The sequence below is a fragment of the Pongo pygmaeus genome, chromosome 1, assembly GCF_028885625.2.
Source record: "Pongo pygmaeus isolate AG05252 chromosome 1, NHGRI_mPonPyg2-v2.0_pri, whole genome shotgun sequence".
Lineage (NCBI taxonomy): Eukaryota > Metazoa > Chordata > Mammalia > Primates > Hominidae > Pongo > Pongo pygmaeus.
In genome coordinates this window covers 180,299,082-180,326,178 of record NC_072373.2, presented here as the reverse complement: position 1 = coordinate 180,326,178, position 27,097 = coordinate 180,299,082, and the positions used below count along the sequence as shown (strand labels likewise).

General features: G+C 41.4%; 1 protein-coding gene across 20 annotated transcripts in view; it reads left to right on the top strand.

The window, feature by feature from the left end:
- The window catches only part of ELAVL4 (ELAV like RNA binding protein 4), a 154,459-nt gene that overhangs the window by 107,544 nt on the left and 19,818 nt on the right, over nt 1–27,097 (top strand). For 19 of the 20 annotated variants that reach the window (XM_054488632.1, XM_054488601.1, XM_063656332.1 and 16 more), the window contains one exon: nt 20,879–20,982. In XM_054488632.1, coding sequence (XP_054344607.1) covers nt 20,879–20,982 — 104 coding nt within the window. Of the gene's footprint in view, nt 1–20,878; nt 20,983–23,342; nt 25,103–27,097 lie in introns of those variants that run through there. The other variant, XM_054488682.2, reaches the window with a different exon arrangement.

Sequence of the window (27,097 nt, the reverse complement as noted above, 5' to 3'; positions counted from 1 at the left end):
ATCCCCCAAACACTTTCTGGTCAGAAATACCAAACCCAGTGCATCAGACTAACCAGAATTGAGACAGACTTCACTGAAAGTCCTGCCTTGCCTTCCCCACCCCCATACTTGATAGATGTATTTGAAACCTTATGTAAGTCGTGTTATCCCTTTGGATCTCCATTTCCTCAATACACAGTAGAGAAGATAAATCTTAACCCTACCGTCTTTGGATGGTATTTGTGAATTCAAACCAGGTGATACATGTGAAGGCACTTTGTAAACAAAAGCAATCTATAAATGGGTTGCTCCTATCTCATAACTCCTAACCACTTCTCATCAAGGGTGTTAGCCCTGGGCCAACAGATGGATAAAGGGGGAGGAGAGGGAAGGTGGATGCCTGTTCCTGGTTCAATCCTAGGTTATGTAATTCCAAGTAGGAAGTAGGAGATGGCATCTGAGAAGGCAGGAGAATAGAATGGAAACTTACATTTACTAAGCACCTGCTAGATGCCAGATGTTAGATGTCGCCTTATATTTATCTCATTTAATCCTGACCACATCTACAGTAGGTAGACATTAGTGACCCCCTTATGTAGACAAGGAAACCAAGGTTCCTGGAGTTTAACGTGACTAGCCTAAGGTCACACAGCAGGCAAGTGGCCAAGCCGGCTGCATACCCATGTCTGTCTGCCAGCTGGGACGAGAGACCTTCACAAGAGAGGGTTTCCCACATTCTTGCTGTTTCATCCTGAGTCATGAATGCGGCTGTAGGTTGTATTCCAGTAAGCCTCAGGAATAGCTGCAGAAATAATGAACACCAATTTCAGTGGTTCTGGAAGATTGTAAATGAAAGCCTTTAGTTCAATAAGATGCTCCTCTATTTACAATGGGATTATATCCTGATACACCATCATAAATTGAAAATATCATAAGTTGAAAATGCATTTAATACTCCGATAAACCCATTGTAAAGTCAAGAAGTCATCATAAATCCAACCGTTGTAAGTCGGGGACGGTCTGTAGTTGAATATGTCAGGATAATTTCTGAGATTTTTTTTTTAAATTAGGCCACTTCTATGAGTGGTAACATGATAAAGTGGAAGGATCCACTAAGTTCTTGTTCTCGGGCTAGCTATGGGACTTTTGGTGGATCGAGCCATTCTGTGCCTCAGGTTGTTGTGCATAAAATGGAGATAATACTGACTTTTCGCACCCTTCTGTGTGTTGTGAGATCAGATGATTTGCTAATGTGCTGGTAAATTCAGGATGTTACTGTGGTCACCTATAAGATAGGACATTGTAAGCAGGGGATTTATGAGGGTAAAACAAACCTTTAAACCCCTTGTGATAAGCTATCTTTCCTTCCTAGTCTGCCTTCCAGATGTTTTGCTCAGTTATCTACGTACATCTCAACAAAAGCTGATTAACTCTCTCAGACATCAGTGTCTAACTGTTATTTATGCTCAAGCTGATCAAATTACAATGCCACAGATCCTACTTGTGCTGTTAATATTAGATTTTGGATTCCGGTCTATAATGAATGATTTTTCCTCCATGCATTGGGAAAATTGGTTAGCAGAGTTCATAAGAAAGTTTAATTAGCAGGCTGTTTGTGAAAATAGCAGCTGTGAGTCATCATTCAGAATGAACTAACATTTCTCAGGCTTGAATTTGTTCTTCTGTTCCTTGAGCAGCCACATAGGATCCTTGTGTTTGGGAAGCTGGTGTCCACATGTTGCCCATTTGAATGGCACCATGTAATAAACTAATAACCAAAACATCAGATTTTAAAAACCAGAGAGGAAGAGGAGGTATAGGGTGTTTGTATATATAGATATGTGTATCTGTGTCTGCTAAGGGAATATTTTAGGCCTAAGCTAATCCAGCACTGTGCTAGACAGGATAGTCTAGTGATTAAGAGCTAGACTGCCTATATCTACATCTCTGCCTTATCATTTACTAGCTGTGTAACAGGCAAATTCTTAACTTCTCTGGGCCTCAGGTTTATCATTTATAAAATAGGGATATTGATAGGATTATTGTGAACATTAATTTATGTAAACTACCCAGAACAACACCTGGCATATAGTAATATAATTGTTACAGGAGTTCTGTGAGATGTAGGTATTATTAGCCCCATTTTATAGATGAGGAAACAGCTGTGTGATCTTGGATAAGAAAGTAACTTATCCAAGATCACACAGCTTCTAAGTGGCAAAGTTGAACCAATGTTTATTTGACTCCAAAGCCTCTGTTTGTATTTACTATACTGTACTAGCTTCCAGGGTCGTATGCCTAGTTCATTAAGTGTAGATACTCTGTGTGTGTGTGTGTGTCTGCATGCGTGTATGTGTGTACCTATGAGAGTTTGCTCCTGCTTGACTATCCATACAGTCACACACAATTGTTTTGCATTTTTTTCCTTGGGTCTTTGGTTCTCCTAGTGAAACTTCAGGAGCTCACTGCTGACTACTCACACAGTGAGCTAGAACCAGACTTGTACAACTTGTACCAACATGAAAATGTGTCTTCAGACATCTGACTCCCCTCCCCACTATGCAATTCTGTCCTGTGTCTAGATTATTCCAGAAGCAAGACTGTGTGATATCATCTGAGAAGCCAAATCATAGACTGTCACAGTGAAAAGAGACCTTAAAAGTACTCCATGGCAGCCAGGCCCGGTGGCTCACCCCTGTAATCCCAGCACTTTGGGAGTCCAAGGCGGGTGGATCACGAGGTCAGGAGTTTAAGACCAGCTTGGCCAAAATGGTGAAACTCCATCTCTACTAAAAATACAAAAAAAGCTGGGCATGGTGGCGGATGCCTGTAATCCCAGCTATTCGGGAGGCTGAGGCAGAGAATTGCTTGAACCCAGGAGGCAGAGGTTGCAGCAGTGAGCCGAAATTGTGCCACTGCACTCCAGCCTGGATGACAGAGCAAGACTCCTTCTCAAAAAAAAAAAAAAAGAAAGAAAGAAATACTCTGTGGCTTGGTCTTATTTTCAACTGGCCGGATTGTTATTTCAGGAACTATAGTTCAGGTTTGGGGACCAGCTCCCCCACCTTAAGTAAAAATCTTGAGACAGTATTCAGTCCTGTTTCAAAGGGTAATATTCATTTGAGAATTCCATCTAAAAATCTTTCCCAAAGGTGCTTAATTGATAATGTTTTTTAAAAGGGGTTCTGTGACCAAATGAGTTTGAAAAACTGAAGTGAACCAAGTTTAAAAGGGATTTTTTGGCGGGGCATGGTGCCTCATGCCTGTAATCCTGGCACTGTGGGAGGCCGAGGCAGGCGGATCACTTGAGGTCAAGAGTTCGAGGCCAGCCTGGCCAACATGGTGAAACCCCGTCTCTACTAAAAATACAAAAAATTAGCTGGGCTTGGTGGTGGGTACCTGTAATACCAGCTACTTGGGGTACTGAGGCACGAGAATCACTTGAACCTGAGAGGCGGAGGTTGCAGTGAGCTGAGATCATGCCACTGCACTCCAGCCTGGGTGATGGAGCGAGATTCCGTCTCAAAAAAAAAAAATGGGGTGCTCTTTTTACCAGTAATTCTCTGAACCTGTGCTAACATGACATAAAAAGGAATGGTATAATATGGAGCATTACCCAAGGAACCTTTTTCCCACTGGCATTTTGTATACTCTCCTTTCTAAGCCAGGAGAGAAGAATGGAGGTCCTTGGAGGATAAATTTGAGGGTGGGAGACAAGGAGGCAGTTTGCAACAGTTCCTACTTGAAGACCTCATTTATTTCATTAAGAAAGAGGGGAGATCTTCTGCTGCCCCGGGGTGGGCAAGTAAAAGCGTTGGTGTCCTGGGAAAGTCTCACCTACTCCCAGGAGGAACAGAAAATGATGCCATATGGATCCAAACTCTAGCATCAGCACAGTTCCATCTCACACTAAGCATTTTTTTGAAAATTATTGAGTACTGAGCACATTCTGGGCATGATTCAAACCGTGGGTTCATTTGGTGTCCTGACTGTCAGGGTGACATTTCATTTTCCATTGCCTGGAAGATCTGAGCCATTAGAAGGTCTTCGTATTTTGCAATCTCACTCGTATTCCTGGGAACTCCTTCATTTTCACATCTGCCAGGTACTTGACTCCATGTAATGAAGCTGGTCATTCTTGCTTGGTGTAGCCATTCCCCAAGAATCCCCAGCTTTTTAGAAAATCAAAGAAGATGACGTTCCCCCGCAATTTCTACCCTAAAGACCTATTTCTGCATGAGTTGTTCTTGGGTTTTTATGTCTTTATTTTGCCTTATTTCCTACCTGCAAGTTAAATAGCAATGAAAAGGGAAAACATACTTTTGTTTCTTGCTTTTTTTCTGCTTCGTGGATCTGGGAATTTCTTTCTTTTTAAACATTTGTTGAAATCAAACTAAGATGTTAGAACATGGTGGTAAGCTTCATGCCTGGCACTTTACTATCAGCGAACTCCTCGATGATAAGGACAGAGGTGTCCATTTCTGCATTTCACACAGATGTTAGTGGTAGATCCGAGGCCAGAGAACCCCTTAGTGTTATTTCAGAAAGGACATGCTGACAGAGGTTTTCAAAGTCCTTCAGCTAACATTTGGCATCCTGACTTATCTCTGTATGGACAACTTATTTATCTCATCTCCTTGAGTGAGAGCCATAAATGTCTTTTACTTTGAATAAGGCAGTTTTAATGGATTTATATTCAGTTAATGTTTATGAAGTATTACTCTGTGCCAAGCCCTCTCACATAACTTATCCCTTTTGATCTAAATCCCAACATGATATCAGGAGCTTCTATATGCCCTTTGTAAGAATGGTGTGTGGTGGGAGTTTTAGAAGCCATTGTCTTAGTGTTAAATATAGCAGTTCCTTTCATGCACAGACATTTCACCCACAGAAAGTCTCATTTTGCCCAAAGGCTAATTACGGTGTATGTAATTAGTATTAACCTGATAATTTTTTCTACCTCTTCCTCTTTTGTTGCTAAACCCTCGTGGTTAACATCAGCTGCATTGCTGGAATCACCTGTTGGTTTGCATCCACTCTGGGTGGAATGTCTTGTCTATCTGACACCCAGACCTTTGTTTCATGTGAGAGTAAGCCAACCAAGAATTAAGAATTCTGGTTCATTTTTCTGGCTAGCTGGGAGTTTGCCAAAATCATCCTCTTTTTTTTCAACCCTTGTTAAAAATATTTTTTAATGTGTGACTATTCTTTCCTGTCTTGTAAGAATATTCTGAACATAATTTAATTTAATGTTGCTTCGATTAAGAATATTTCATTGCCCCAGGGTCATCAGTCTGAATACTCCTTCTTTTTGTATGATAAATGCTGAAGGTGAGATAGCTGTCACTGAGGCTTCTATTGTCCTAGTGCACTACTTAGACTATCTTTTCCTTTTCAGTTTTTTTTAACTAAGTACTTGATACCAGCTTTTTATCTTACAAATTTCCTTTCTTTTCTGAACAAACAGAAGAAAAATCAGGTTCAGATTAGTTCAGTTTTTCGTTTATTGAGGTGTATTTTTGAAATGTGTATTTAAAGATCTATCATTTGGAGCAATTTATTTTATATAACAAACCAAAGGGTGGGGGAGTGGAAGACAAAAAAAACCTCCTTTGAGAAATAGTTGGTTGGCCTTTCTTTTGTTTGTTTTTTGAGACAGGGTCTCCCTCTGCCACACAGCCTGGAGTGCAAGGGCAGGATCGTGGCTCCCTGCCCCTCCTCCTCCCAGGCCCAAGCAATCCTCCTGCCTCAGCCTCCCAAAGTGCTGGGATTATACGTGTGAGCCACTGAGCTCAGCAGTTGGCGTTTCTTAATGAATAGTGTAGCTTTGTAATTGGTCTTTCTGCTTTTGGGACTGCTAGAAATGAATGTATATAGTCTGTGCATTTTCATGTTCAGAGACATCATTTTACGTCTATGTGAACAATTTGGCTATCTTCTCTGAAATCAGAAACTCTATTAAAGGCCTGTGTGGGCTTTGGAGCTGGATGGATATTCAGATCTTGGAATCTGAGGCCTCCTTGATTATAAATTGCAATGATAATGCTTACCTTGTTGGATTGCTTTAGACAATAGATGAAATGATAGAAATAAAATGTTTATATACTGACTGGCACTCAAAAAATGATAACTGTTTTTGTTACTATTCATTCACTTATTGAATTCATTCATTCATCCATCCATTCAACATAGATTTCTTGAAAATCTACTATGTGCCAGACATTGGTCATAACAAGATCCATGTGGGTCATAATAAGACTCACGCGCCCCGCCCTCCCCACCCCCACCCTTAAGGAACTTAGGGTCTATTGAGAAATACATTCAGTTCAACAAGCTTATATTAAATACCTACTGTAGGCCAGGCACTTTGCTTGTTGCCATCTTGATGCCACATGATGAGTACAAACATCTACTTAGGAAGCCAGAATATGCCCTCTGGCAATAACCAAGGACTGGCCCAAGGTAATTTTAACTACTTTGGGAATTCGGGTCCTGGGTTTGTTGTTGTTGTGTTGATGTTATTTTGAGACAGAGTCTTGCTGTGATGCCCAGGCTGGAGTGCAGTGGTGTGATCTCGACTCACTGCAAGCTCTGCCTCTCGGGTTCAAGTGAATCACCTGCCTCAGCCACCCAAGTAGCTGGGACCACAGGCACATGCCACCACACCCAGCTAATTTTTGTACTTTTTGTAGAGACAGGGTTTTACTATGTTGGTCAGGCTGGTCTCAAACCCTTGACCTCAAGTGATCCACCTGCCTTGGCCTCCCAAAGTGTCGGGATTACTGGCGTGAGCCACTGCACCCAGCCAGTCCTATTTTTTTAAACAATATTGTTGGCAGAGAGCAGACACACTCAAAATTACAGATGCTTAAATGCTTCCTGAATCTCTGCCAGAGATATAAGGAGATCTCATATACACATCTGAGGATGGATTCAACTTAGAAATGGTATTGACAGTACAGGTTGACATCAACAACAAGTGGAGGTGATGACTATAAATTTCGTGACAGTTCTTTCTTCTCAAGGAATGGGTGCTCATTGTGTCCTCTCCTTCTGGAATGCTCTACTATACCTGTTGCCCTTGACTGCCTATTGCCTGGCTGCCTCCTGTCAATTTTTTCAAATTAGTCTCAATTCAGATATCACATCCTCCAGAAAGACCTCTCTCATCTCACTATTGTAACACTTAACTATACTCTACTATCACTGATAATTCATGAGTCTGACTTTTCTACTAGATCATGAGCTCCTTGCTTCTTTCTTTGTCCTCAGTTTCCACATCTGTAGAAGGGATTTGAAGATGGCTGATACTAAAGTCTTTTCCAAGATTGTCATTCTATGATGCACCAGATCCAGTTTGAAAGGCACAGCCAAGTTGGGAGATGGGAATGGGATACTTTGGGATATATATATTGGAATTAAATGGGAGAACAAAGACTTGGAGTTGGTACTAGAAAACCCATGCTCTCTCGCCGGGTGCAGTGGCTCACGCCTGTAATACCAGCACTTTGGGAGGTCGAGGTGGGCAGATCACTTGAGGCCAGAAGTTCAAGACCAGACTGGCCAACGTGGCAAAATTTCGTCTCTACTAAAAATACAAAAATCAGCCGGGAGTGGTGGTGCATGCCTGTAACCCCAGCTACTCGGGAGGCTAAGGCATGAGAATTGCTTGAATACAGGAAGCAGAGGTTGCAGTGAGCCGGTATCATGCCACTGCTCCCCAGCCTAGGTGACAGAGTGAGATTCAGTCTCAAAAAGCAAACAAACAACCCAAACAAACAACCGCATGCTCTCTCAAAGTCTCAGGCATATTATGCTAATGTCAGGTATTTAGCATACAAATGAGCACATATTCAAGAAACCAGGGCACAGCAGAAAGTGCACTGGCTCTAGAGTCAGATGGGCCTAGCCACTATTTTCTAGACAAGAAAGCTACTTTCTCCCTCTGGGCCATAATGGGCCTTAATTTCCCCTTCAGTAAAACAGATATCAAAATACCTGCTTCAGAGGGTTGTAAAGATTATGTAAGTAATGATGTAAGTGAAGTGCTTGGCCCATAATGGGTGCTCAAAAAATATTTGCTATTATTTTTATTTTCTCAGTTATAAATGTAAACTGAAACCCATTATGAGCATTGAGTCTAAAATAAATATAATTTAGAACCTTTGAAGGGATCTTATGGGTCAGTCTTACCGACTGCTCTAGCATCCTCGGACAAATAGTAGGTCTGGCTTCTGTTTACACATGTCTAGGCATGGGGCTTTCACCACCTCACAAGGCAGCCCATCCCTTTAAAAAGCATTATTAGAAAGTTATCCTTTTATAAAGGCAAAAATCTGTTCCCTAATTTTCTTCCACTGCCTGACTTTTATTCTCTCCTTCGGGGCCCCACATAGCAAGTCTACCCTTATTTTCCTGTCATGACCTTTCAAAATATTAGAAGGGGCTTTGAGGTCAGGCACAGTGGCACATGCCAGTGCTTTGGGAAGCCTAGGTGGAAGGATTGCTTGAGGCCAGGAGTTCAAGACCAGTCTGGGCAACACAGCAATACAATATAAAAAATAAAAGAAAGGGCTTTGGATACCTCTAGAGTCTTCTCTCCTTCAAACTAAATGCCCACAGGTCTTTCACATGTGTCTTATGGGATCGGGTTCCACTTACCAACTTCCTATGGACATGGGTAAGGCTCTGGTAAAAAAAAGATGTTGCTGCTTTTCCCGGTCCTTTTATGTTTGGTATTTGGGAGACTGAAGGTAGTTAAGAGAATGTACATATCCATGTGAATAGATAATATTCATTAGTTTACCCAACAAACATTTACTGGATATCCAATAATGTCATGGGCCCTTTGTTAGTTCCTGGGGGAAGAGAAATGAATAAAGCAGCATCTTGTTCCCATGTTGCTACCAGTCTAGTGGGGAACAGAGACACATTACAAGACAGTTTTCAAAGGATGTGTCAGTGAGAATGTTCACCTGATCTGCAAGACTGAGGGGAGGCGGGCACTGTAGTTTTTTCATACATGTCTTATTCAGCAGCATGGTAATTCAGATTGAAGAAACTAAGGGTGCCCCTTTCCTCTTTTCAGTCATTTGACAAGCGTGATGATGGATTGCCCTCACATTCAGTTATGCCACTGCTCCAACATGCCAAGCACGTTCCTGCTTCAGGGCCTTTGCACATGAGATTCCTTCTTCCTGGAATGCCCTTTTCTCTGATAGAAGTGACTGGCTACCACCCTTCAATCACCCCAGCCCTTTCCCTCAGATCTCTGCTCTAACATCATGTTAGCAGTGAGGCCTTACCTGACCATCTGTATTAGTGAGGGTTCTCTAGAAGGATAAGAACAGGATATATATACACACACACACACACACACACACACACACACACGTGTTGTGTGTATATATGTATATATACATATACATACCTATACATACATATAGGTATATGTATATACATATATATGCATATACACACACACACATATATACATATACATATATACGTATGTATATGTATACATATATATGCATACATATATGTATATAGGTATATATACGTGTGTATATATGTATATACATATATGTATATGTATATATGTGTATATGTGTGTATATATACATATATGTGTATATGTGTGTGTATATGTATATATGTGTGTATACATGTGTATATATATGTGTATATGTGTGTGTATATGTATATAAAGGGGAGTTTATTAAGTATTAACATACACAATCACAAGGTCCCACAATCGGTTGTCTGCAAGCTGAGGAGCAAGGAGAGCCAGTTCGAGTTCCCAAACAGAAGAACTTGGAGTCCAATGTTCGAGGGCAGGAAGCATCCAGCACGGGAGAAAGATGTAGGCAGGGAGGCTAGGCCAGTCTGTCCTTTTCACGTTTTTCTGCCTGCTTTATATTCTAAAGCAGCTGATTAGACCGTGCCCACTAGATTAAGGGTGGATCTGCCTTCCCTAGCCCACTGACTCAAATGTTAATCTCTTTTGGCAACACCCTCACAGACACGCCCAGGATCAATACTTTGTACCCTTCAATCCAATCAAGCTGACACTCAGTATTAACCATCACAGGTCCACCCCTTGTCAATTTGAACCCATACACATCTCTTGAGGTTATAAATAATCTTCAAATAAAGGCAGTAATAAGCTCATGATTACACCTAACATAATACAACTACCCTTCAAACAACCAGAAACGCACTAATCCCCAACCCAAATACCATTATACTGAGTTAACAATACTTAAATGCTGATATGAAGTCAATAAATCTTATGTCACATGATAAAGGAAAAGGAAATAAAATAAAGACATTTTCTTAGTACAAGTGTATACATGCACAAACATGTTTTTAGCAAAAGAAGGAGGAAATACCCATGACAATTACAGTCCCTGTTTCTGTACCCATTTGTATTCCTTTTGCCTTCAGCAAGCACCTCAGCAGATCATGGTTTTTTTCCTGGTGGAATGACCCAAACCTTCATTCCTGAGGTGTCTGGGCCATTTGCAGTCCTGCCTGGATTGGGCTATTGTAGTTTCCCATTGACCTTAATCACAGGGCGTGGTAATACTAAGAGACACCCTAATGAATCTCCTGTGTTCCATGTATATTATTCCTTACCTCCATTGTGGAGTAGTAGACTAATTTCATCTTGATAGTCTGGGTCAATCACCCCAGCCAACACTGCAACTCCCTTCTTAGCCTGTTGACTTAAAGGTAGGAGGAGCCCAAAGTGTCCAGGCAGCAATCTTAACTTCTAGTTTAATGGAATCGTTATTGTGTCTCCTGTTGGCAGCGTTCCTCCCTCTGGAACTAAGACCTCTAGGCCAGCAGAACGTGGTGTTGCAGGAACAGGAACAAAAATTTTGCTAGTGGATCACTAGGGGTGATGGTGAATGGTGCCACTTCCACTTCCACCCCTTGATTCCTGGACCCATGAATCCTGGCTATGGGAGAAACAGTACCATATGTTGGACACTGATTCAGAGCATACACAGCCTTCTGGAGAACTTTGCCCCAGCCCTGCAAAATATTGTCACCTAGTTGGTTTTGTAATTGTGACTTCAAAGGCCATTCTATCATTCTAGCAATCCAGCTGCTTCAGGATGATGGGGAACATGGTAATATCAGTGGAATTCCATGAGCAAGAGCCCACTGCTGCACTTCTTTAGCAATAAAATGAGTGCTTTGGTCAGAGGCAATGTTGTGTGGAATACCATGATGGTGGATAAGGCATTCCGTGAATCCATGGATGGTAGTATCAGCAGAAGCATTGTGTGCAGGATAGGCAAACCCATTTCTGGAGTAAGTGTCTATTCCAGTGAGGACAAACCTCTGCCCTTTCCATGATGGAAGAGGTCTAATATAATCAACCTGCCACCAGGTAGCCGGCTAATCACCCTGAGGAATGGTGTCATATCAAGGGCTCGATATTGGTCTCTGCTGCTGGCCAATTAGGCACTCAGCAGTGGCTGTAGCCAGGTCACCCTTGGTGAGTGGAAGTCCATGTTGCTGAGCCTATGCATAACCTCCATCCCCGCCACCATGGCCACTTTGTTCACAACAGGGGTGGCTGGGGAAAGAGACTGAGTGGTGTGCACATAATGGGCCATTGTATCCACTTAATTATTAAAATCCTCCTCTGCTGAAGTTACCCATTGGTGAGCACTCACATGGGATACAAATATCTTCACAGTTTTTGACCACTCAGAGAGGTCCATCCACATACCTCTCTCCAAATTTCTTTGTCACCAATTTTGCAATCATGCTTCTTCCAAGTCCCTGACCATCCAGCCAAACCATTGGCTACAGCCCGTGAATCAATATATAATTGAACATGTGGCCATTTCTCCTTCTATGAAAAGTGCACACCCAGGTGCACTGCTCAAAGTTCTGCCCACTGGGAAGATTACCCTTCACCGCTGTCCTTCAGGGATGTCCTAGAAAGGGGCTGTAGTGCAACAGCTGTCCACTTTCAGGTTGTGCCTGCATAGCGTGCAGAACCATCTGTAAACCAGGCCCTAGTTTTCTCTTCCTCTGTCAACTGATCATAGGGAACTCCCCATGAGGCCATTGGCGCAAACTGGGGAAGAGAAGGCAGGGTGGCAGGAGTGTCCCCAGCTTCATCAGGGTGGCAGGAGTGTCCCCAGCTTCATTAGGATCCTCCCACACATCCCCATTCCAAGTTTCAGGGTCCCATTTTTTTCCAATCAATGCCCTCACTTTAACAGTAGACACCTGGCAAGGCTGTGCATGCATCTTTAGTTGCGGGTCAGCCACTCACATGGTAAGAGCTCATGTCTGTTTTTCCACAATTTCACCTCTTTCTCTACAAGAGATAAGACTCTCACTCAAGGCAATCTTAGCAGATTTGAAGCTCAGTATCTGCTTCTGAAGCTAGGAGACAGAATCCCTGATTTCATCATTTTCTTTCATCACTTTGTCCACTGAACTTAGGAGCAACCAACCAGCTTCATTATGTTCCTTGGTTCTCCATATACAGTCAAAGGTATTATGTATAGAGTCATTAAACTCCTTGCCACTCACGAGCGGTGAATCAGGAGTATCAAATTCATTTATTTTGCATAACGCTCTAAACAGTTCATGCCAAAGACTATCAGTGTTCTCTGTACTGTTAGAAGTAGAGTCCTTAGCATTTTGGGGTCTAATCATATTAAGCAGCCAACTCCAAAAACCCCAAAACTAATTAAAGAACTCCATCCTTAATATTCTGTTCCTCTAGGACCACTCCTGGTACCAAAATCTGTATTAGTCAGGGTTCTTTAAAGGGATAGAACTGATAGGAGATACATACATATATAAAGGGGAGTTTATTAAGTGTTAACTTACATGATCACAGGGTCCCACAATAGGTTGTCTGAAAGCTGAGGAGCAAGGAGAGCCAGTCTGAGTCACAGAACTGAAGAACCTGGAGTCCGATGTTCAAGGGCAGGAAGCATCCAGCATGGGAGAAAGATGCTGAATCTCTGGGAGGCTAGGCCTGTCTTTCCTTTTCACATTTTTCTGCCTGCTTTATATTCGCTGGCAGCTGTTTAGATGGTGCCCACCAGATTAAGGGTGGATCTGCCTTCCCCAGCCCACTGACTCAAATGTTAATCTCTTTTGGCAACACCCTCACAGACACACCCAGGAGCAATACTTTGTATCCTTCAATTTAATCAAGTTGACGCTCAGTATTAACTATCATACCTATTTAAAAACCATCATACCTATTTAAAAATCGCAAATCCACCCCCTACACTGCCTTTCCTTCTTCTCTGCTTTATTTTCTCCCTACAACTCACTATCATCTGAAAAACGTTATATTTTATTTATGTATTTCTTGTCCATTTCCCTCAACCCCAATCAGAATGTAAATTCAGTGATGGCAGAAAACAAGTAGGTTTTGTTCTCTTCTATATTTCTAGTGAATGGAATATGCCTGGCACATAACATATGCTCACTAAATATTTGTGGGATAAATGTAGTACTTAGATTCAGCCCTCAAGTTGGAATGTCATCATTGTGATAGGGAAACTCTATCAAAACTCTGCTTCATCTTCAAAGCCCAGCTCAAATGTCTCCACCTCCAGGAAGCCTTCCCTACTCTACTCAGTCGGAATCAATTTCAACTTCCTCTCTGTTCTTATATATAGCTTTAAAAGAAAAATACCTGTTATATGTATTATTTTTGCTGGGCTATAATTAGTTTTTATGCCTGTGTTTTCCTTCTACATTATAAGCTCCCTGAATGCGGGGACAATTTTTTGGTCATTTTGTGGTCTACTCATAGTGTCTAGCATATGATAGGTGCTAGTTATATGTGGGATTTGTGTGCATGTTGAATATTATATGCTCCAATGTAAAAGAAAGGCATCAGAAGCAGCCTCTACCTTCAAGAAGGTTGCGGTTTCATTGAGGAATAACATTCACATAGACCACAGTGTCAGATAGTATCTCGTGGGGCATGAGAGAAGAAGGAAAAGGAACCGACATCTATTGAGCATCTGTTTTATGGCAGTGACTTTACATGCATTATCAGTTTTAATCCTCCTATTAACCCCTTGGAAAAAGTAATATTAGCCCCATCTTATAAATGGATTATTGGAGCAGAAAGACGCAAAGTAAGAATGTAAATTTTGGGGACAAAAAGAAATAGTATATACCAAGAAATTCTGAGAGCTTTCCCATCAGAGCTTCCCTTCTCTGTTACCATGAGTTGGTTGTGTAGTATCCCCAGAAACCAAGGCACAGGGAGGTTAATTTAACTTAGCCAGAGTCACACAGCAGTAAATTGAAGAACTGGGATTCAGACACACGTCTGACCAACTCCAATTCCCTTTCTTTCCAGTGTTTCTCATCATACTTTAAACCAATGCTTCTTAATCCTTCATGTGCATTTGACTTACCTGAAGATTTTGTGGAAGTACAGATTTTGATTCAGTAGGTCTGGGATGGGACCTGAAGATCTGCATTTCTCACAAGTCCCTGGGTGATGCCAATGATGCTGATACAGGAAGCACACCTTGAATAGCAAGGTTTTAAACCATACTTAAGCTGGGCATGGTGGCCTGTAATCCCAACACTTTGAGAGGCCAAGGCAGGAGGAATGCTTGAGCCCAAAAGTTGGAGACCAGGCTGAGCAACAAAACAAGGCCTGATTTCTTAATAAACAAATAAATTTAGCCAGGTGTGGCGGCATGCGCCTGTAATCTCAGCTACCCTGGTTGCTGAGGTAGGAGGATCGCTTGAGCCCAGGAGTTTGAGGCTGCAGCAAGCTGTGATCATGCCACCATACTCCAGCTTGGGCAAAAGAATGAGACAAAACAAGCAAACAAACAAAAAACCCCCACATACTTAGTTTGAGGAAATTGTGTGAATGACCAAAAGAAAATAAATCTTTTGACTAGTTGGCTGTAGTAACACTGGGCTTGCAGGAAATAAGCCAAGACTCATTGTAAGCCTCTCAGAGGTGGGATGGGAGGGAACAATCATAAGTGCTCCAGAACCCCAAGGGATCCCCAGTCAGTGAGTTAAGAAGGAGAAGAGACCCCCAGTGCAAGTGAATGTATCCCCTTGAGTAACTGCCTGATGCCAGACACTCTGCTGGACACTTAAACTTGGGCCAGTCCCTGTAGAGAGAAAGCATGAACTGAGATATCCAACAGACTGGAGTTCATCCAAATCCTAGCCTTGGAGCCTACTTGCTGGTTGACTTTGGACAGATTATTTAACATTTCTCAAGCCTCACTTTCCTTATCTGCACAGTAGGCCTGATGATACCCATTTCACACAGAATTAAATGAGGTAACATTAATAAGCCAGTTAGCACAGTGCCTGGCACAAAGTAGGCACTGAATAAGTTGTAGCTGCTATTAGTTCCCATGTTAATATAATCTTCACAGTGATAGTTTGATTGTGAGAATTAAGGGATTATCTCAATTTTTTTCAGATAAGAGAGCATACTGATAAAGCTTAAATGACTTAACCAAGGTTATACATCAAGTAGTTTTGAACCACACACACATTGATACATGCAGTAACAACCATTCATCTGACCCTTTCTTAGGTGTGTTTGGGTAGATTTAAGCCTGCTGAAAGCAGGAAAGACCTCTCAGAATGGGCAGTGAAAGAGTCCCAGGATATGGAGTTGGCTGCAATTAACCTAGTATGTGGATTATTGCCATGCAGGTAGTTTTGAGGTGACCGGGGATTTTATCATGCGCTTTGAGAACAGGATTTCAGCCTGAACTAGGGGTTCTAACTTCCATAAAAATTCCTTACTCAACTCAGAAGTTTTCAACAGCAGCTACCCATCTGGCTGCCTCCTCAGGGGCTTTGTAGATGAGGAGAGTAACTGTTCGGTTTCTGGAGAATGATGGTTTTTAAAGAGCAAAAGAGCAAGGTGGGCAGATTGGCAGTGCAGAAATGCTGAGGTTCTTTCTGGCCAGCTTCCCTACTGCAGCCATCAACCATGAGGATGTCAGGATCAGAATAATCCCCAGGACCCTAAAGGCAAGGAAAAGCTACGTCTATCCAGAATGGCTGGGAAAATAAGGGGTTATAACCAGCTATGCTCTCAACACTTTCTAGAGATTAAATATAACAAAAATGCTTAACACAAACTACTGGAGATAATTTACTTTTTCATAGCAGATTCAAAAAGCCTCTGATACATTTCAGGGTCTCAGAATCATTGTTATTATAATAACATTTTAGTTCAAATGGAGCAACTAGTTGTGGCAGAGAGTACAGGATTTGAAGTCAAATGATCTAGACCGGAAGATAACAAACTACAGCTCATGGGCCAAATTGGGCCACTACTGCCTGTTTTTCTTGAAAAAGTTCTATTGGAACACAGCCACAACTCATTTATTTACTTACTGTCTACGGCTGCTACACAATGGCAGAATTGTCAGGGACCATAAGACCTACCAAGCCTAAACTACTTACTGTCTTGCCCTATACATAAAAAAGTTTTCTAACCCCTGATCCAGACTGTGATCTAGCTCTGTGATCTTAGGCAAATCACCATTTTCTCTGAGCTTCAGTATCCACATCTATAAAATGATAATTATCTCTCAAACAGGGTTGTTGAGAGAATCAAATGCACGGAAGGATGGGAAAGCATTTTATAAACTCAGAATCTCTGTGGAAAGGTGGATAAGGGCGATTTTTGTTGTTCATCTGTTCTGTGCCAGAGGAGAACCTACCCAGGACATTTCTTGTTTGTGTTTTGTTTTCCAGTCACCGGAGTCAGTTTGTTATTGTGTTCTCTCTTTCTCACAAATGCAAAATTAATTCCCTGGGTACCCCCTCTTTTCCTCCTCTTCCCCCAAACTTACCAAACATTCTGGTCATATGCTTTCAGTAATGGAGGACTAGTACAAATGCATACATCCATTCTTTCATTTATCAAGCATTTGTTGATTACTTGCTATATGCAAGGATACAAACTTTTATGAGCTAGTTATTATGGGAAGATGTGTTTGGTTTCTAAGGGGAAAAGTTGGATATACAAATTATTATAACAGAATAAAGATGTTGCCGTGTCATAGTAGGAGGAGACATTTTGTATTTGTGTGTGTGCCTGTGTGCCTATGCTTTATAAAAACAGAAATATTGAAGTTCAGATTTAAGAACAGCTTGTTAAAAACAAAAACCTGTTTAATTCAAAATACTCTGAAGTGCTTTAAAGTGTAACCATTATGTATAGCAGTTTTCTCTTGGAAAGTACATTCTGAATTATAAGTTTCCATCTCAAACTGTCAAGAATGCATTTCCTGCCCATGCATGATAACTGGTGACCATTCACCCATGCCTGCCGGACAGGATTATTAGGGACTGGTCACAGTAAGGGTTGTAGGTCACCTGGGCACCAAGGGGCCAAATGCTCACTATAGTTTCTAAATTTTGGAGGCAGTCTTAATTTCATATCTTATTTTTTAATAAAGAGGATTCAATAAACATAACTTTGATGATTTCCTTTTTATTTGTTCAACTTCCCATCAAAATAAACTCATAAATTGGGAACAAAAAAAAACAGCTTGTTTTAATTTTCTGTTCTGAAAATACTGTTGCCATCCCTATGTTCTCAAATCTTGCTACTGCTGATAAAGGGAGAAGATGTAGCCATTTGGAAAAAAAAAAAAAAAAGAATAATAAAAAGATATTATTTCTGGAATGCAGATACAGATACACTAGCTCTAGGCTCCAGACTGGATCCCTCAGGCCCTCCCAGCATAACATTTCTCTTGGTCCCCATAGAAAAAGTGTTGCTATTTTTTGTGAATGCATTTCATCTATTTTTTTCTAGGTACACTTACATACAGAACTGCAAATCTAAAACCCATCACCAATATATGGCCACCAAAATTAAAACATAAAATTTTTCCTCATTTTACTCTCCCTTACTACTGAAATAGTTTCTAAAAGAAGTAAAGCTTGGGTTTTTATATTTTCTACTTAGAGATTTAATCTTCTATAGGACATGTTAAAAGAGAATGCTTAGATCCATAGAGTATTTTTTATTAGACTTAGCTGAACTCCTATGATGGTGAGAAGCATGTTAAGAAAACCTGTTCATGAACTAGGCTAACCACAGGTAGTTTCATTGTGGTGCCAGACTATCTCATATCTTTCAATTCACAGGCAAGTTTTTCTGCCTGTATCCTCCTCTTGTTCAATGCAATGTTCTGTTTTAGAGCTTGCAGTTCATTATTTTATATCATGGAGAATCATCATCTTTTTTTCCTCTTCCTTTCTGAAATGATGTTCATCTGTTTTTTGTTTTTTTTTTTCATTTTCCCAAAAGCACCCTCATTCTTGATGTTAAATGCAGTCTCTCTCTAAAGCTAGAGCAGGTGATAACACAGTTGTGCTAATTGCAGTCAGGAACTAAAGTGATGGTGGATTTGGGACTGATACAAGCAGGTGGCTTGACCTGACACATCTTGCTGGGCAGGGCTCCTTTCCCTCATTTGACCTTCAGAATCTTCCTAGGACTTGAATGTATTTTCCTTCCTCCAGAAGCAAAGGTCTAAAACAAAAACAAAATATGGAATGTAAAAATTATGCCCATTATATTTATTTTAGATTTTCATCAATATATGAGTAATTTTAGAAAGATGGATAGTGTGTCAGGAGCATGTACCACTGGTAAGCATGATTCCTCCACATATATTCCATCAGTATAAATAAATCAAGTAATACTCCAATGTGAGTTAGGTCTAATGTTTGCTGTTAAGTGGTGTTTTGTTTATATTTTTCATAATTTATTTTAATTTTACACAAATTAAATTGGGCTGGATAGATTAACCATCTGACCAGTTTCCTAGAACTTATGCATAAGGTTTATCATTGAGATAATTGTTTTAAAAATATCCTTTAAAAGCAGCTCAACTTGGTGAATGACTGTTTTTAAAAAGTGATTATAAGAATACTTTTGTACAGCAATTTTTAAAGCTTCTCATATATGCAAAGTAAATATGACTGAGAAATTTGCATGATGAAAATGTATTTAATTAGGTGAATTATTTAGCTAGGTTTGATGAGGTGGCACCAAATTTCGGATAAATGATATTTTTAAACCAATGAAATTGGTCTCTGTATTTTTGTATTTGCAAAATGAAATTTCTGGGAACATATGGCAGGGTCTTGTAATTCACCTCCCCCTGCCCCCGCCACACACACACACACACACACACACACACACACGCCACTCACACACCATACTTACACAGTGAGATGGAAAGAGAAGGGTCCCAGCAGCTGGAGTGCACCCAGCATTCTCTCCTTCCTCTTCAGTTACTAATCCTGGCTGGTGAAGGGCATGTCTGGTAAAGCTTGCCCCTGTCTTTCTTCTTCTCACCCTGTTCTTCCAGAACAAAGGAATATCCTAATGGAAGTGTTGTCATTTTGGGTTTTCCATTTCGGGCCAAATGCCATTGAGCTTTCTTGTGATTCTCTTTGCTCCATCCTATAACAAAGTCACCCATTTTCTCATCCAGAACCCAACTTGTTTTCCCAGGTTTCCTCCTACAACCAACACAAACACAGACATTTACCAGCAAAACAGAAGCTGTTGGAAAGATTTTTTGGCCGCTGAAATGGGCTCCTGTCACCAGGACATGGCAGGCTTTTTGCTGCATTATCTCCCAGCCCTGGCCCCAGTACTCCAAAGAGAGCTTTATGTAATCAGTCTTTGCTGACATGTGAAGTCCTGTCATTTTCCTCCCCTTCGGCTCTGCCGCCCACAAATCAATAACATTGCTTGGGAAGTTCAAGCTGGTTTTGCAGCCACCCCAAGCTCTGTGTTTCTTAAAGGGTATGTCAGAAAATGTAAAGTTTCCTAATGATATTTCTGGCTGATGACACATGGCAGAGCTGATGGACTATTTATAATCAGTGGCACGATTGCAAGCACATTATTTTTATTTCACTTGGGGGGAGCCCTGTCACTTGCTACCTCTCTTTGCAGACAAGTTGATGCCATCTCCACCTAAAGTAGCTAAATCCTCTTTTCAGAGTTTATTTGCTCTCTTAGCTTTGTGTTAGGAGCTCCCCAGCCCTTTCCAGTAGAAACCCCCTCTCCTTTTTCTTTATTGTTCTTTGGCTCAGGGAATGATGAGGGTAAAGAATGATTTGTAGCAACTGCTTTAAATTCTAGCCATGCCTGCATCCTTCACTATACACATCTCCAGTCTTTGCTACTCAAATCTTGCTACATCCCTCTGAATGTGGGTGTGGCTGGCATGACCAAGGCAATAGACACTGCTACTGTGTCCAGCACTTGCCTCAATTTTACAGGTCTGAGCAGAGCATAGCTGTCTTTTGTTGAGCACCGACTCCAATCTAGGCAATGTACTTGGTAGGCATTTTATACACAATCTCTCACTCTCTCAAACCTACCTGAGGTAAGTGCTGTTATCTCCAGAATAGAGATTGGAGGTGGGAGGGGGAGAGAGATTAAATGACTTCCTTACAAAGTCACACAGCTGATAGGGAAAGCTCTAGGACTCCAGTTTAAGTCTCTTCTGACAAACCACACCTGTTCTCTTTCCGCTACCATGTCCTGCCTCTTCCTGATTATGTGGACACTTGTGTGTCTCTTGTGTGGCTGTGCAGGGGCACTTACCCAGTTTTAGCTAGCACAGCTCCTAAAGTTTAATAGCCAATGAGACTGAGAGTTGGAGGAATTAGAAATCTCTCAATCTGGGGGTAAACCCTGGTGTAAGAGGAACTGTATACCAAAGGAGAGTTTTGACTCACTGCAGTGGGAAGTGTTGCCTCTATAAAGATACTGAGCATGCTCTCTCTCTTTCTTTCTCTCTGTCTGTCTCTCTCTCCCTTTCTCTCTCTCTTTTTAATATTTCCACAGGACAGAGTTTAGGGTATGGATTTGTTAACTATATTGATCCAAAGGATGCAGAGAAAGCCATCAACACTTTAAATGGACTCAGACTCCAGACCAAAACCATAAAGGTAAGAGGTGATGTGCTGACTCCTGATTCAGGAGGCACTGGTTAAATTTCATTCTGTTGATCTGGTAAATCCAGGCTATGTGGGGGCTGGAGGCAGTGTTCTTGATTTATTCAAAGAACATTTACCATCCACTATACTAAATGGGAGACACTGAGTGTTACGGAAGAGTGAGGTGAGGGTTGAGTAGAGGGAAGGGACCACAAGCTGTGAGACCTCCAATTAAGAGGGCAGATGGGATATTTGGGATTCAAGACCCCACAAAGAGGGCCTGTGAGCCTGAGTTTGCAAAGATGGCCAGAGCTGAGCCAAGGGAAAAGGCTGAGGCAAGGAAGCCGTTCCAGGCAGAGGAAACAGCGCATGCAAAGCTGTGAAAATGTAAGACGTTGTGAGCAGGGACAGCATATAAATAGTGTGGCCTAATTTTGGATGGGAAGGTGAAAAGATGAGGATGGGAGGTGGCAGGGCCAAATCAGGAGGCTTTGTGTGCCAGGCTGCAGTTTGGCTTTACCTAAGGGTGGCTAGGACCCTCCTAATCGAGACTCGAAAAGGGAGCATCAGTTATAAATAAACACACCAGTGTAATAGGGATGGGTACTATAATAAAATCGATGAGAAGATAGTATGGGAATGACAGAAAAAGTAACATTTCAGCAATCTGAAAATAATTAGGTGGGTAGATAATATCTCAGGAAGGGTTGTTTTAAGTCAAAAAAGAAAAACAGTAACCCAGAGCCTGCTCCTCCAGAAGGAGGTTTAAGTTTCTGTCACTGGATAGTCATACTCTCGGTTCAGACTTCACTTGTGGGATCCTTCAGGAGGTAGTGCTGTTTGCCTTGGGGATTCCCTTGGGCAGCCGGTGGTGGTCTAGTGGATGGAGCCTGCCTCCTCCTCGGCCTTCCTTCCCTTTCTTCCCCAACCTCCAGGCAACGTCTTGCTTAGGGGCAGCTGCCAGCCAATTAATGAGTCCCTATCTTTCATAGCCTATTAAACTGCAGGGAAGTGTCTCCTGGGCGCTCTTATCCTCACGACAGCAGGTCTGACGCAAAGTAGGACAAAAGAGAAACCTCTCCCAGAATGGAAATCTATAGATGGCACCAGCTCTCAGCATCTGAAAACACAAAACCAGAACTTTTTAGTCCAACAAAGCTACTTTTCCAACATCCAGCCTGATAGAGGAGACTACTGGTATAAGATAATCTTAGCTGGAAGGTAATCAAAACAAAAACAAAGCAAAACCTTTCTCTTTTTAGAATATGTGATTATCTTTCTTTTTTAAGCAGCTTTACTTTTGCAATGGAGTTTAGCTTATTTCTAAAGATGATTGCTTTCCCTGATCTCATACAGCCTGGTACACAAAGATCCCAAAATGGACCTGATTCAGGCTCCTCCGTCTAGGCTTAGAATCATTTCCTATGAGTTCTCTAATGAGGAAATAATCAAGAGTTGTTTAATTATGGGGTAGTCCTCTGAGAGGCAGGAGGATTAATTTCTTTCAAAGTAAAAACATACCTATTTTCATGCTTTAAGTAAAGACTGGATGCTCATGTCACCTGACTCTTTGATGAGGCCACACTAGACTGAGAGCTGTATTTGTGGGTTTGATTGATTTTCTGTGCTATCCAGTTCAGCAGTAGAATGTCAGACGTCTACTCTTCCCTTGATAGACACCCTGACCTTGAACTGAAAAAGGTACTTTTCTTTACACTTTTCTTGAAACCCCAACTCTTCTCCAGGAGCTTAGGATCAAATAATCAACCTTCCATTTTGCTTTTTTTTTTTTTTAAGTATTCCATAAGGCCACTGTGGTTTCCCCAAAGACTGAGTAGACCTGGCTTTTCTGGTCTCAGACATACCCCCTAGCCCATCATGCCATCAGATGCTTTATCTAAGTGGATCTTAGAGACAAGGAACATTGATTATTTTCTTTCTGTAAAGAGTCAGTCTGCCTCCTTCCGTTATCTATATTCCTTTCTCCACCCCCTCACCCACCCTGTGCTCAACCTGCATCAAAACGCTGCCAACACATTTGCACCCAGCGGTAATGTGGGCTTCTGAGGCGCTGTAGGATTCAAAATGCACGATGCCACGGCTGAATCAATAATTTCCATTCTCCACTACGAATGAAAATTTAATGTGCAAACCTGGGGATTTCAGCCCTTTCATTAAAGCAGTTTATTTGTTGTACTAAAAATTAAGTTTGAGTGATAGGTTCCTTTATTAACTTTTCTTCCCTTTTCTAAAGGGACATAATGTTTAAGGTAAAAATCATATTAAAGGAAAGAAAAAATCAAACCCCTTTTGTGTGCTGTTTAATAGTCTCATCATTTATTAATTTTTTTAAATTGCTTTTTGTCTTTCAGGCCACTGTTTACCTCTGCTTCAGCTTGCTTTGATAAGTGACATGAGATTTATCTCTTTGCTCTGACTCCCATGAAGGAGTAGTTAACTTGCCTATCTGGAAAAAAACCAAGCATCTTCTTTGGAAGTGTACATTATAGAGGTCTCAGGACCATCTAGTACATGTTTGTAAACTTTGGTCAAATTTCCCCCTCCTTTTCAAATTTCTGGAGTGCAAAACACTCTACTTTAAATGTTATGCACAAAATAGGTTCAGGCAAATCAATAGTTAATTCCAAAGCTGTGAAGGTTAATGATTAACAGCTGGATTCAGGGAAGGTTCTGGAAAGCTCTAAGGGAGTGGCGGAGACTGTAGTGAGCTGTAAAGAGGACAGCTATTCTGCTGCTGCTGCTAACTGTTTAAACCCAGATTGTTGCCAGATCTACTGGTTGTTCAATACACATGAAAATCTAGATTTTTTTCATGCCAATCTCCCAATTTTTAAAAGCTAGAAAATAACTCAAAGAATTTCAAGAATTATGTAGGTGAGCCAAACAGAACTTAATAGTTGACCTTTTGACAGGCAGTTTGCAAACCACCCCCCAACCCACCCCCACCAAAAAAAAAAAATGAACTCAAATTTAAATATGAAAAACATCGTTTTGCCAATTCATAGTGAATGGCTCATTACAGGTCCACTACAGGCAGAGCATCCCAAATCGGAAAATCTGAAACCCAAAATGCTCCAAAATTTGAAACTTTTTGAGCACCTACATGACACTCAAAGGAAATGCTCATTGGTGCATTTTAGATTTCAAGTTTTTAGATTAAGGATGTTGAATCAGTATAATGCAAATATTCCAAAATCTAAAATTTGTGGTCCCATTTCTGATAAGGGATACTCAACCTGTACTAGGAGGTACCCACAAATGATGGTTCCCAGTCAACAAATATCCATTTCCCTTTTATTAGGGGCAGTGTTACGTGACTGTGTGTGAATACTGACAGCATTCAGAGAGCAATCTGACCTCTGTTCTCCAGGAGCATGCAATCTAGGCATCGGCACAGCACCAAAGCAGAGAAAGAGTATGATGTGTAATTAAGCTTCCAATGCATAGTGTGGATGGTGACTCCAGGGGAATTGTTCTTTGGGTTATAACTTCTTTAGTGGGAGAAAGTTCCCACCACACATCTTGGAGATCAGGCTCAGAGACATGAAATGACTTGTCCAAAGCCATACAACAGGCCAGCAGTGGAGCTCAAGTTAGCTTCAAAAGGGCCTCTGAAGGATTCTGCCAGAAAAGGAGCTACTTAATATGTTAGCATGAGCTTGAAATAATAATAATAAAGATTAATAGTAATGCTAATTTATAGTGAGTATTCACTCTGTATCTAATACTGTTATAACCCTTTTACATGCTTGATATTGTTTCATCTTTGAAATATCCCTGGAGCTAGGTGCTTTACACACATCAACTCTAATTCTTAAAATAGCCCTGTCAGGAGGTACTATTACCTCCTTTATACAGGTGAGGAAACTGAGGCCCAAGGAGGTTTAGAGACACACCCAGGATGACACAATTAATAAGCGAGACTTGGAGTAAGAAAAAATGTTTTAAAAATAACCCTCTGGCAGTAGGTCGTAAGTGTTGGAATGTCACACTGCCTGCTTGCTCAGCAACATGTGCATTCTGTGAGGGTGTGTGGGTGTGTATTTGGCTCTGTGCACACATGGGTTATACTCTCTGTCATGGGAAGGAGAATAAAAAGCAAACAAATGAATTGTGTGTCTCCTCCAGGTTCTTTAGTAAACAGACATAGCTCAGGGCTTCTGCCATCAACCTAGGGACAGACCTGACTTCATTTCTTCTTGGGTCCCTGCTTTCCAGGCTCTGTGCTAGGTCCTCGGATTTAGGTGAATCAGAAATGACAGTGCCCTAGAGATTCTTCCATCCATGTGAGTCAGAGAGCTATGGAGTATGGGTCATGGGCTTACATTCACTAGCCTGCCAGAGCAGCCTGGAACCCCACTTGGGAAACTGGGTCATTGTTCAGTGTTTCAGCCCTGAGCCCAGCCCAGTGGAGATGACTTGCCTCATTTAGGAGTTTGGGATGCTATTTGTTTATCTTTGTTTTTGGTTTGTGTGTGTGTGTGTGTTTTTTTTTTTTTTTTTTTTTTTTAGACAGTTTCACTCTTGTTGCCCAGGCTGGAATGCAATGAATGGTGCGATCTGGGCTCGCCGCAACCTCTGCCTCCCGGGTTCAAACTATTCTCCTGTCTCAGCCTCCCAAGTAGCTGGGATTACAGGCATGCACTACCACGCCCGGCTAATTTTGTATTTTTAGTAGAGACAGGATTTCTCCATGTTGCTTAGGCTGGTTGTGAACTCCTGACCTCAGGTGATCTACCCACCTCAGCCTCCCAAAGTGCTGGGATTACAGGCGTGAGCCACCGCGCCCGGCTAGCTTTGTTTTTTAAAGTCATCTCCAATAGGGATCATTTTAGACTTTGGAAATGGCTGTGGATTCTGAAAAATTATTCCTGGTACTCCTTGATCCCACACCTGATGCCTGTCCCAGGCCTGACCTTCTATTGGGCTCCAAAAGAACAGCTTCTGAATTTACAACGTAATTTTACCCTTTTACTAAGAACTGCTTCAGTGAAGTTGCATTTGGTCCAGCTCTGTCACATTAATCAGGAACAAAGAAAATTAGTACCTTCAAAAGAGAAATACGTTTACCAAAGTTTTGGATTGATGTTCAAGTTCCATTGAGAACCTTCAGTAAAAAGTGATCCAAAATGGAATGTGAGGGTTTGGTATCACACCCCCTAAACCTTTCAGAGTGTTGGGACACCTGTTTGGGTTTTGACCTAAATGTGAGGAGTAGGATTAAACAAGCGTTCACTGCTGGCTCTGCCTCCAGAAGCTCCTGTCTCATGGGAGACACAGACATGCAAAGGACCAACTCTAAAGCAGTGGGATAGGGCAGTCATGGGGCTGCAGAGGTTTCTATTTGATTTTGGGGTTGGGGAGATAGGGAGCTGTGCAAGGTTTGAGTGAGCGAAAGATCTGATCAAAGTAAAGTTCCAAGAAAGTTCATCTGTCAACGATGTGCCACATAGAATGTTTGACAGATGAAACCAGAGCTTGCAGGCTGCTGTGGTAGGTTTTTGTCAGCCTTAGACATTGGTTTTCATCAGCTCTATTAGGATCCTTATCCACTCATTTTTAAAGCAAGACATGCTTCTTTGTAAATAATTTGGTATGTACAGAATCGTATCATGAAGGCAATATCAGCCATTCCTAAGCCAACAGTGTTAACATTTTTATATATTTAGATATTTCCATCCTTTTTTTTAAAATTAAGACAGGGTCTCGCTTGGGAGTGCAGTGGTGCAATTCCAGCTCACCATAACTTCCACCTCTTGGGTTCAAGCAATTCTCGTGCCTCAGCCTCCTGAGTAGCTGGGATTACACCACGTCCGGCTGATTTTTGTATTTTTAGTAGAGACAGGGTTTCACCATGTTGGCCAGGCTGGTCTCAAACTCCTGACCTCAAGTGATCTGCCCACCTTGGCCTCCCAAAGTGCTGGGATTACGGGTGTGAGCCACTGCGCCCGGCTGATTTCCATCCTTTTTTTATTGTATTATATGTGCACAAATGACTTAGTAACTTACCTTTTTCTAATAATTATATTAAGCTATTACCCAAATGATTAAAATATGACTTTAAGTAAAATATTTCCAGAGGACAGGTATTGTGAGTGATTGCAGG